General features: G+C 34.4%; 1 protein-coding gene across 2 annotated transcripts in view; it reads left to right on the top strand.

The window, feature by feature from the left end:
- Positions 1 to 9,736: 9,736 nt before the first annotated feature.
- The window catches only part of LOC125041106, an 8,129-nt gene continuing 5,365 nt past the window's right edge, over positions 9,737 to 12,500 (top strand). Inside the window, exons 1-5 of one of the 2 annotated variants that reach the window (XM_047635867.1) lie at positions 9,737 to 9,835; positions 9,953 to 10,087; positions 10,938 to 11,063; positions 11,208 to 11,261; positions 11,460 to 11,639. In XM_047635867.1, coding sequence (XP_047491823.1) covers positions 9,824 to 9,835; positions 9,953 to 10,087; positions 10,938 to 11,063; positions 11,208 to 11,261; positions 11,460 to 11,639 — 507 coding nt within the window. In that variant the 5' untranslated portion in view covers positions 9,737 to 9,823. The remainder of the gene's footprint in view (positions 9,836 to 9,952; positions 10,088 to 10,937; positions 11,064 to 11,207; positions 11,262 to 11,459; positions 11,640 to 12,500) is intronic. The other variant, XM_047635868.1, reaches the window with a different exon arrangement.

Raw genomic sequence — 12,500 nt, 5'->3', positions numbered from 1 at the left:
GTAGGATTTAATTTCATCCCCAGCGAGAGCACCACGATTGAATTATCATCAGATCTACAGCAAGACTGTCAGCTTCTATTTCCCTGGTTGCCGGAAAAGATATCAGCATAGAGAGAAGTATCATCAGCATATGCTAACATTTTATTAGTAATCTCGGACCATATACAGCTTGTATATAAAATGAAAAGCAAAGGGCCAAGAACAATATCCTGAGGAACCTTAGAAGACACACGGGATTACGAGCTAAAACTACCATTAATATGAACACCCCAATACTACCCAGCGTTCTAAAATTCAACCATTGACGAACTAAGAGGCGTAAGATTACAACTAATCTAGGGGCTAATTGACCTTTTTTTTATCAAAGGAAACAAGTCATTAGGGTCTACTCCATCATATTCGTCTGGTTCTGATAACAGATACTTGATTTCAGAGGACCTGAAGGCAAATTAATTAAAGCATGGTAATGGGTGACATGAAAAAAGAAATTCAATATCTTCTAAACTTTGTTTTGAATTCAAACATTTTGCTAGCAAGATAGCTTTCTCAATTGAAACACTACCATCAGGCTTTATTAAGGGAGGAATGGAGGACTCAACACCAACCAGAGATACCTTAAGTGTTGACCACCATTTATGAGGCTGTGACGCTTCTGAGAGAACTTCTTGAGCATTATATTCAGATTTAGCCTCCTTATACTTTAGTTGCTGTATTTTACCAGTAAACATAATTCTTCCAACAACGACGAGTGCGGTTTGCAGACCTGGGATTGTAAGCAGTATAAGCCTGGTGACATCCTTCATTAAACCATGCTTTATCATGTGAACGAGATTTAAGAGTTTTGCTGGGTACAAACCTTGTTATGATTTCCAACAATAACATATACAGAGCATTAACAAGACAAGTAGCATTATACATCTCGCCAAGCAATGCTATCAAAAGCATGGTAGACACCATCCCAATTCATTCTAGAAAACTTTAAGAAGATTTGTCTAGTTAGGGTAAAATCTGGTACTGGAAATTCCAGTTGGATCTCACAAGCTAGACTACGGTGGTCAGAAGAACCCATTGGCGCGATGGATGGACATTATTCACCCCTCACACATCACGGCAATAAAAGGTCTAAAAGATTACCACTCCTGTGCCCCACGGACTAACTGCTCACACTCACCTGTCGGTCAGCTGGGGTCACACAATTTCGGTGGTACTGCATAAAACGACTAGCATTAAAACCCAACCCTTGGATAGAAACACAAACCTTGGGCCCGAGGTAATGAATTCCTATGTGGCAACAGGGGTTTATTAGAATTAGGCAAAAGCAACACAATATGTACAATTATTATTATAGTGAAAAAATACCTTTATTCTTTTTGTCTCTTTGGGATGTTTCTGTGTAGCCACCTGTTAGAGAAAATAATATATTACCTGATGTTAATGTGGACATGCTATACATTAACAGATAAACTAATGACTTTTATTTTTTTTCTTATGCTATCATCGTCCTGTTTTCTAAGTTTTTTTTTCATATTTTGAAACGATATATATTTTTTAATCTCATACAACAAGTTTTATCATATTCACATATTTTATATTTCTTAAATGTTTACTAATACCTTCTTCAAACATACTTTCTTGCCAATTTGAATTTCACAAATGGGGCCACGTACGTCCAAAGGTGTTCTCAGGCTAGTTGCTCGATAAAGCGTTTATTAAATCTGTTGTTAGTTTAAACTCTCATCAATAACTTAAGCTTATGTTCTAGATGAAAGTTTAAATTAATCAGACAGGTCCTGATTTCCCCATTCCTTGATGTGGCGGAAAATGTGTTTTTCTTTCTATTACTATCAATTATGTTATTATTCTTATTGATATTATGATTATTCAATTGTTATTAAAGTCTCGGTAACATTAACGACAATGAAATTATACAAAAGGCACTTCCCAAAAATCAAGAAAAGGGTAAACAGGTGAGATAGGTAGGACTAATAACAGACCCCTTGGTGACTATGCAAGTCTGGGAATACCTTCGGAATTACATGCCCTGAAATGTTTGTTAATGAAGTGTGTTTTCCTTACCTTGCGTTTATCAGAATCATGGTGTTTCTTTATGTAAGATCTCATGATATATGATTTGCAGACGCAGAGGTATTTGCCGTTTGGTTGCAGCGTGAGCGTCCCATCTTGCAAAGCCTGTGCAACTTCACCCTGTGGGGCTATCACACTGTAGGCTATTTTCCTTATTTCTCCAAGTAGTTCTGTGCACGGAAGAATATATATCTGTTTAGACTTATTTACATCTGATTGTCTCGCGCGCACACGTATATATTTCAGAAGAACCTACGGTGTCGAATCCATCCCAGGACGGCCTGGTGCCTGGACGCCTGCCACTTAGTAAGAAGTAGAATACATTACCGTAGGGGGGAAGGAAGTAATTATATTCTAAAACCGATTTCTCTATTATTGTTCTACTTACGCTCGTAGTCATAATGCCATTGATGAGTTGTATTTTCTGTAATCCAAGATTTTTTAACAGTGCCTTTAGCAGTACCATGATCGTCATTTTGCTAAAGGCTACTGATCCGGAAGGAGAGGGATACGTATATATCGAATATTCTAATTGCTTCTGGTATTTTTGAGCTGAAATATCTTAGAATGCGACTTATTTTGTATACTTATATGTGTGTAGTTTATTGACAAAAATCAAATCATTCACCTGAATTATTTGATTTTTGTCCCTATGACTCGGTTATAAAGTTTATTAAATTAAATGATATGGTTTAGATATTACAGCATTCTCCCATCAAAATGATACTGGCGCCAAGTAGCCCGCCTCACGTAGCTTCTGCAATTGATGAAAATATGCTTATAATGAAAAATCGTGTTTACAGTTGATAATTCATATCGAGATATTCTTATTCACTGAGAGTAAGAATGGGATTTAAATATGCATTTGTTTCCAGATTTTGCTACACACACACGACGAGCGATGTTTAGTTTTGATTGGCCATCGTGTAATCTAGGTTTTGATTGGTTCTGAGTGCCTGTGCTGGGCTGGTCCAAAGACTCTATACGAAAGATAGAACAGCGCTCATCCCGTCTGTGCGCTCTGAAGTTGCCAACTCGTAATAACATACATGACTTTTAATCAACTGCTTTGCAAATAATATTTTTTCATGTATTTTTTACGGAAAAAAATACTTATCTATATATTTGTTTAAGCAGTTATATATATATATATATATATATATATATATATATATATTTTATATATATATATAATAGTTATATTTCTTATTGCAGATAACAATACTGGAGGTAAAGGAAAATCAGTAAATGTGTCCATAGTTTATTTTGTAAGTAAAATGGTTTAAAAACAGTTTTTTTATGTTATAGTTACCTCATAAAACATGGCATGTAAATTATTAACAACACCATGCAAAGTTAAAAGCTTGAAACGAAAAGAAAAAAAAGTATGCTTTGAAAAAAAAATTAATAAAAAACGAACGAAATAAATAGGAAAGTGCTTTCTTTATTAAAATAATCCCCATATTCATTATGAAAGAAAATTCAACAATAATCTTATTGTTGAGTTTTCTTTCACAATGAATGTAGGGATTCACAAAAAAAAGTAAAAATAAAGGAAAACAAAAATGTAGTCCAAACATTATGTTATGAAATTAATAAAATAGCCAAACCATTCAGAAAAAAACATAACAGTAAGCTATCAGTAAAATATAGAAAAGCCCAACCATAAAGAACAAAATATAATAAATCATGTTTACAATAAAATATGATGAGGAAATTACATAAAACATAAACTTGCAATGAATTAAGAAGAAAAAAATACCATAATATTTTTTGAAGTGATATTATGTACCTTAGATGAACGTTATTTCGGCCTGGCACTGGAAACACACACAAAAAAAGAAAAACAAAAATTATATTCCTTGTAGTATTTCTAATTGTGAGAAACTTCTTTTCAACAAATAACTATCCTTTATTTGTCTTTTTTATATACATTTTTGTAGATTTTTTTTTTTTTTTTTTTTTAACGGTGTTTTAATTTCATGTTTTTTGTCTAAATAAAATGTCACATGTTCCTTTATATTTTGTATCACATTTGTTTCAACTTTTTCTTGATCAATATGATAATTAACATAGTTTTGAAATACATTCTAACATTTTGTAACAGTGTCAATCATTCCTTGGCTTGCATCATACACAATCTTTTTTGTGCAATTAAGGATTACTTTAATAATCATATACTCTATTGCCAGCAAGGATTTGAAACTGTCATCGGTCACATTCATTATTTTTAAACATCACATGAGAGACATAGCCATCGATATATGTCCAAGAATTTTCCTCTAGTTTTGTTGAAACGTCTACAAAGTGGTTGCTATCATCATTATCGTCAGGATCATCCATATCCTCTTCAGATTCATGTGGATTATGTGATGGAGAAGTTACTGAAATGATCAGCATTGACTTCTGAATTATGACTGATAAGAGTGTCATTTTCATATGTGTTAAATGAAGCAAAGAAATTATTTAATACCTCTCATCTATTGGCATTATATTATCCAAACATTAGTCTGTTTCGTCTTTATCATTAGTTACGTTATGAGTATTTCCAGGCGTTTTTAAATTCAGGTCAACTGTTTCTCTCTTTCTCAACAATTCTAATATAGGTGAGAAATCATCAATGCTGTTACTGGTTATTGATTTTTGTTGGTTACTCGTTGTAGTTTTGAATAAATTTCCAAATTTTGGTGCTGCTGGAGTGTCGCTATTACCCCCAGCATTTCTGATTACACTAACTAGTTTCCAAGGTAATCCTGGTTTAGCCTAATTGTGAACATATATTTAAAGTCATAATTACGTTGCACATCATTCCAGAGAGTCTGCAGACTTTTAATATATATGAACCATCCTTCAACACATAGAGCTAAGTGCTTGGATCCAACTAATTTCCATGTCTAAATCCATGAATAAAAACCCTTTAGATCTGAGCAGTTATTTGCATTGATGGCACACCTATTCTCTTGAAAATGATTGATTTGATAAGAATTGACCCTATCAAAGAAGTTATAAACTTTTCAATGAATATGGTTATGCTCATGGCACCATAGGCTATGAGCTTCCTAATGCAATATGTGTACTCATATATGCTGCCGCACTCCTACTAAATAGGAGTAGGAAGATATACTCGCATTTTATAATACTTTGTTAGATGTGCTTATCAATTAACTTAGGAGCAAGGCGAAGGTGCACTGCAGTCTGTTTTTTTTTTTTTTTATATAGAACTGCTGTATGTGAGCCCACCATACCGTATTTTCATTTATCTCTATATCATATTTCCTTAGATTTTACCTAATGTGTCATTAAAAATAATGAACCTTATTCTCATTACGAATATATGTTGACTTTTCCGAAATGTCAAACTTTGAATAAACACTTTTGTTTGTTGTATCTTGATCACATAGAACGCATTTGGGAAAACGACCTGTAATTTAGTAATGCGATCTAAAATAATAATTTTAAGAGTATCAGCATTAATACTAGGGTAGAACATAAAAATCCTTGCATACTGAGCTGTTTTGTTTGTTTTTCCATATTCCTCCATGTTATCCTTTGTTATATCATATAATCCGTTTTTTTCATTGTACCAAACACGACACTTGCAAACTCTTGTTGCCTTTTGTTTAAGAATTTTAAAAGCAAACTCATTCCAACCAGCTTTGCACTTCATTCTCCGAAGCCATTAGCGTAAAAGACGAGAAGATGGAAACGTGATTGTTTATGCAAACATGTATAAACTCTGGCACTTTTGAAATATAATGCTATTGAAAAATGCACGCTCTCCATTACCATACCTGCATTCCATCCGACTTGTATGAGTTAATATAATCTGGGCTTTGAAGAAATCCTTGCCATAGCCACTTAATTATTTGGAAACATTTTTAATCATTTGTGTACATTTTTTCAATATTTTCTTTCATCTGTTTAATCGTGTTCTGTATATATTAATCAAAATTGATGCCTTAACTTTTTTTTTTTTCCTTTTCCTTGATTAAAGGAGCCTATGTTAAACTAATATTAAACTGAAGACATATGAATATTGCTCTAATGTTATCAGGCTATCACAAGATATTGCATTGTTGAAATATAAATAGTTAAATTCATCCAATTGAGAATCCTCTTTTTATAAGAATGCACTCCAGTCATTTACTTTACCACGAATATAAATTATATGAACATCATAATGGTATATAAATAATAATAATAATAATGATAATGATAATGATAATGATAACGATAATGATAATGATAATAATGATAATGATAATGATAATGATAATGATAATGATAATGATAATGATAATGATAATGATAATGATAATAATGATAATAATGATAATAATGATAATGATAATGATAATGATAATAACAATATGTCAGTCTAGCTCTATATACATGTGTATGTGCATTGCAAAATATGTTAGTAATCATATATAATACGTTTGGAGAGTGTAAATTTTAAATTAAACTTCAATATCCATTCAAAATCAAAACTATCTGAATTTTGCAATTGACTCACCAACTGTATCAAGTTCTGGAGTTATTGTTCAAGAAACAGCATCTTCGCCCTCAGCTGGCCTCCTTTAGACAATGCTGAACCTGTGAAATTCATACTCAAATAATGTATACACTCTTTGAAATTTAGCTTGTGAACTACCTATTATGCAGAGTATATAATACTCTGTAGCTTTATACTAATTCATTATTAGTAAAGTTTTGCATCTGTTTACTAATAATAAATTTATAAAGAGTAACCACTATGCTTGTATACAACCTGACATATTTTTCATCGACTAAAAAAAAAGATATGTTGACATTAAAAAATCAGTCTCAAAGGTACACTTTGAAGCACCTTTTCACCTAAACATGTGTCGTCTGCTAAACGCTTGATGAAATACGGTTCGCAGCGCCATCTCTTGGATCTTGTATTCGTATTCTTTGTTAGGCATAGTATAGTACAAGGTGTCTAATATGAGTTCAAGCGATATTGAAAGCAATCTAAGATGGTCTTTTGATAGCAGTCTATAATCAGTTGATTTTTGGACAATAGTGAGGAAGGCTGGCAGGTCTGGCAAGACGGTGTCGTTCTCGGGTAACAGTTCTAGCCCGAATACTTATCGAAAGAGGGGATCTTGGAGTCGGCAGAATTGCAGGCACTAGAAAAATGGTTGGGAAAGGAATGGGCAATATTAACTGGTAGGTAACTAGGCCTTACAATATTTCACGCGGAATTCATCAGTTTCATTCACCAATTGCAGGCCTGTATAAAGCAACCTGGCTAGTCTAGCTAGTGACTAAATAGGTGATTGATGATGTAGACTATGATGGATTGAATGCATAGTGCTGCCTGACACAGTCAGTGCCCGCATGTTTGTGTGGATAGCATGCACTGCCACAACACATTCGTCACACATTTTTTCACCATATTTTCCCAGCCAAATAGTAGCTGACAGTCCCTCTATAGACCTGATGATGATTCATTCGTGGCGCTCTCAGTGGAGCATGAAATCCTACCAAGTCCAAGGTAGGAGTCTGTCATGTCGCCTCAGCATCCATGTCTGTTGATTCATGGAGTCTTAATCACTTCAGTGGATAATCTGAAGCTCTTAGGTGTAACCCTTGATTCAAAGATTACATTTGAATTGCAAATATTGAATATGGCCCAGGCAGTCTCATCTAAGTCAGGCATCATTCCCAAGTGAAGATGACTTTATTTGTAAATGATTTTCTTTTATTCTAACACATCTTCAGCATTGTTCTCCCGTGTAATCTGCTGCAGTCATGTGTATGACTGCTTGATCGTTCAATTAATTCTATTAAATTTCTCCTGGCTCCTTAAATTTGGACATTGGGCATCGTAGTGATATTGAGGAATTTTGTCTTATACAAGATTGTAAAGGAAGTTTATGCATATTTTTTATCAACCTGCAAAAGTGTATAGAAGTCGATCGTCTACATCTAAGTTTTCTAGGTGCTCTTTTACTGCTATTTACAGGCTTTGGAGTAGGTTACCTTCGGAGATTTAACTCCTCCAACTCTTGATAAGTTTATAAAGATCAGATATGTTTTTACTAGCAGCTGCTGACTTCATATCTTCACTTTCTTTCTTAGCTGTGTTTTGACATGCACTGACACATTTGGTGGTATAATTCTCGATTTTTTCAGTGTGTCTCTTTATATGGCTAACCATAATAAGAAGAAAAATAAAACGTAAAGATTGTTAAAACATTAGAGGCAAGCATCAAAAATAGATTAGTTTAAATTCCAGAACTAGCACACGACCAGTACACAACCAATAAAAATAAAAATAGTAATCTCGACAGTAAAACACGAAACGGATATTGTAGGGGCGCATTTATCTTCTCTTTTGCACACACACTGACATTCATCCATACACTTGAACAACAGAACACGTAGACGCCTTGTACATGGGTTCTGATTCCTCATTCGTGTTGGCAGCCTCCTCCCATGCAGGTAACAGACACCCTAAATGCTACCCAGGCAAAGGTAAAAATCTCTTGGTCATGAGAAGACCTTGAGGAAATGAGGTATCACGCCATGGTCACTTCCCTTAATTTTAGAAACATGGTATTGTAACACAAATATAAAAAAATCAATACGATCGCCTCGTTACCATATTACTGACAAATTGCAAGTTGGCTAGATAACTTATTTCTAAAATACTTGGTTTTGGCTCAGTGTATTAGGGATTTCACACTTCTAATTTTGTCTGTAATCTGAAGGAAAATGTCGAATGTGCAAATTTTGAAAACTTTATGAGAGAGAGAGAGAGAGAGAGAAAGATCAAGACAGAGACAGAGAAAGAGAGAGAAAGGATGATAGATGGAAAGAGAGAGAGAGAGACAGGGAGACAAAGATCAAGACAGATACAGGGAGAGGATGATAGAAGGAAAGAGAGAGAGAAAGATCAAGACAGAGGCAGGGAGAGAGAGAGAGGATGATAAATGGAAAGAGAGAGAGAGAGACAGAGACAGGGAGAGAGAGAGAGGATGATAGATGGAAAGAGTGAGAGAGAGAGAGAGAGAGATCAAGACAGATAGCGAGAGAGAGAGCATGATAGATGCAAAGAGAGAGAGAGAGAGAACAAGACAGATAGCGAGGGAGAGAGAGAGAGAGAGAGAGAGAGAGAGAGAGAGATCAAGACAGATAGCGAGAGAGAGAGGATGATAGATGCAAAGAGAGAGAGAGAGAGAGAGCTCTGTGTTCTCCTCAAGGACACCGAGGGGAATCAAAGCACATTAGTGTTAGTGTTTTATGCAATAACAACTTGCAATGCGCTATAAGTAAAGTATTATTCTAAAGGAAAGTACATAATATAAATTAATGTTTTATGGTTTGGAACACACAAGAGATCTACTTGATTATATATGTACACACACAAACAAACACACGCACACACAAACAAACACACACAAACATACATACACATATTTATTATATATATATATATATATATATATATATATATATATATGTATATATATATTTACATATATATATGTATATACATATGTGTGTGTGTGTGTGTGTGTGTGTGTGTGTGTGTGTGTGTACGTGTGTGTGTGTGCGCGCATTAAAAAAACAGACACGAGATATACGTATCCTCCCCCCCCCCGCATCCTGTTCAGAATGCCTTCGGGTGGCAACGCGACGAGACCGGCGCTGTGAAGGCACCGTTAAAGATCTCGAATTATAGAAAAGACAACTTATCAACGGCATTATGGCTACAAGTGTAAGTATAAGCAATTATGTCATCATATATAGACAGATATATATATGCTCAGACAAATAGAAAAAGCAGACTGGTATAAAAAAAAAGAGAAAACGTTTTGCTGAACCGTTTGCACAGATTGATGTAGCACAAGCTTTGCAAGATGGAACCTGCACGCTGCAACCAAACGGCAAATATCTCTGCGTCTGTAATACAGAGCTCTTGAAAGCTTCCATTAAGAGACACCTTGCTTCTAAAAGACACTTAGAAAAGGTAAGAAAACAAAGCAAAACACAAAGAGAAATGGCATATTAAAATAAGGGGTGATGAAACCGTTCCTGAAATAAAATTAATGATAATAGCAATGATAATGATAATGACAATAACAATTACATATATATATATATAAATGTATATATATTTACATATATATTATATATATACATATGCATATGTATAAACATATGTGTATACATATATATGTATATATATACAAACACACACACACACACACACACACACACACACACATACACACACACACACACACACACACACACACACACACACACACACACATATATATATATATATATATATATATATATATATATGTATATATAATGTATACAAATATGTATATATGTATGTACAGACATATACATATGCATATATATGTGCACATATATGTGTGTATATATATATGTGTGTCTATATATATATATATATATATATATATGTGTGTGTGTGTGTGTGTGTGAGTGTGTACATAGACATATATGAATACATATATACATTTATTCATTTATATACATATACATATGTATATACTTTTATTTACATACTGTTCTAATACATGTTTATTTAAAGATAATATGTTGCTATATTATATTTTTGTTGTTGCACAATATATTCATTTTTTTCGTGAACGGAAGATGTAGATGCTCAATGACATATTCATTGCAAAGAGACCTCAAGCACTGTGAGTCTTTTTCTTGCGTGTGTATGAGTCTTATACATAAACATATGTGTATACATACATATATATACAGATACATATGTGTGTGTGTGTGTGTGTGTGTGTGTGTGTGTGTGTGTGTGTGTGTGCATGTATCCCATATAGTTGCAGGCTTTGCAAGATGGAACGTGCACGCTGCAACCGAACGGCAAATATCTTTGCGTCTGCAATGCAGAGCTCATGAAAACTTCCATAAAGAAACACCTTACTTCAAACAAACACTTAGAAAAGGTAAGACAAATCCAGTATACAAGTTTGTAAAAAAAAAATATACATTGTGCATTTAAGCTGGCTTTATATTTATTCAACTGGAAGGTAATATATTCGTTTCCTTCAGCCCTACGGTAAAATAGTTTATATTTTCCTGAGTGACAGGTGTCTAGGCAAGCTGTACGTGGACCAAGCCGCCCTGGGAAGGATTCGAACACAGTAGGTTCTTGTGAGATGTGTGTGTGTGTGTGTGTGTGTGTGTGTGTGTGTGTGTGTGTGTGTGTGTGTGTGTGTGTGTGCGAGTGTGTGTGTGTGTGTGTGCGTGTGTGTGTGTGTGTGTGTGTGCAGATACTGAGACAAACTGGTAGGTATCATAAGTAAATAATTTCAAACAGATATATATTCTTCCGTGCACAGAACCACTTGGAGAAAACAAGGAAAATGACCCACAGTATGCTAGCCCCACAGAGTGAAGTTGCACAGGCTTTGCAAGATGGGACGCTCACGCTGCAGCCCAACGGTAAATACTTCTGCGTCTGCAAATCAGAAATCGTGAAATCTTCCATAAATAAGCATCTTGCTTCTGCTAAACACAAGGTAAGCAAAATACACTTCAGTAACAAATATTTCAGGGCATGCAAATCCAATGGTATCCACAGACCAGTTAACCGAAGTTAGTTTAAACGTTCATCAAGAACATAAGCTTATATTTTAGATGGAAGTTTAAATTAATAACATATTTAATAGACGCCTTTCTTGGGCAATTGGTCTAACCCATTGCCGACGTGCATGGCACATACGTCCGTGTCATGCCTACTGTGAGTTTACTTGTTTAATTGTTTTAACACATGAATGGCTACACTTGTACTAAATCAACAATGAGCCAGTTATGAGTACTGCCTGTCTCGACAGTTCCCCCTTTTCATTGATTTACGAAAATATTTTACGTTATCTTATTTTGCTGTTAGTAATATTTATAACATTATAGTCATTATAATGTTTATAATGAAACTAACACCATCGATATTCATATCACTAGTAAAAAATAAGTTTTGCCGCCAATTCAAATCACGTAAGGTCACGAGTTCTACTAATTGACTCCTTTGTGGCTAAGCAAAGCCATCTATGTACAGAGACATGTCACAAAAATATAAAAAATGAGCACAGCATTTTCCCCATTTTTTATTCATTTTCCCCGGCGGCAATGGGCTAAAAGCACCTTTGGATGTGTATGGTCCCATTAAATTTAAATGAACAAGAAAGTATATTTGAAGAAGGTATTGGTAAACATATTTGAGAAACAGATAATATCCGTACATAAGAGAATCTAGATGTGGGAGAGAGAAATAGGTATATCTAAAATATAGAACAAATTAAGAACACAGGACGTTGATATCATAGAGTGTCCCTAGGGAGAGAAATAAGAAAAATACTTTCGGTTAAAAAGAACTCTATTGA

Source organism: Penaeus chinensis, chromosome 30 (genome assembly GCF_019202785.1).
Source record: "Penaeus chinensis breed Huanghai No. 1 chromosome 30, ASM1920278v2, whole genome shotgun sequence".
NCBI lineage: Eukaryota > Metazoa > Arthropoda > Malacostraca > Decapoda > Penaeidae > Penaeus > Penaeus chinensis.
The sequence above is the reverse complement of the archived record's forward strand: the minus strand, read 5'-3'. Positions and strand labels throughout refer to the sequence as shown.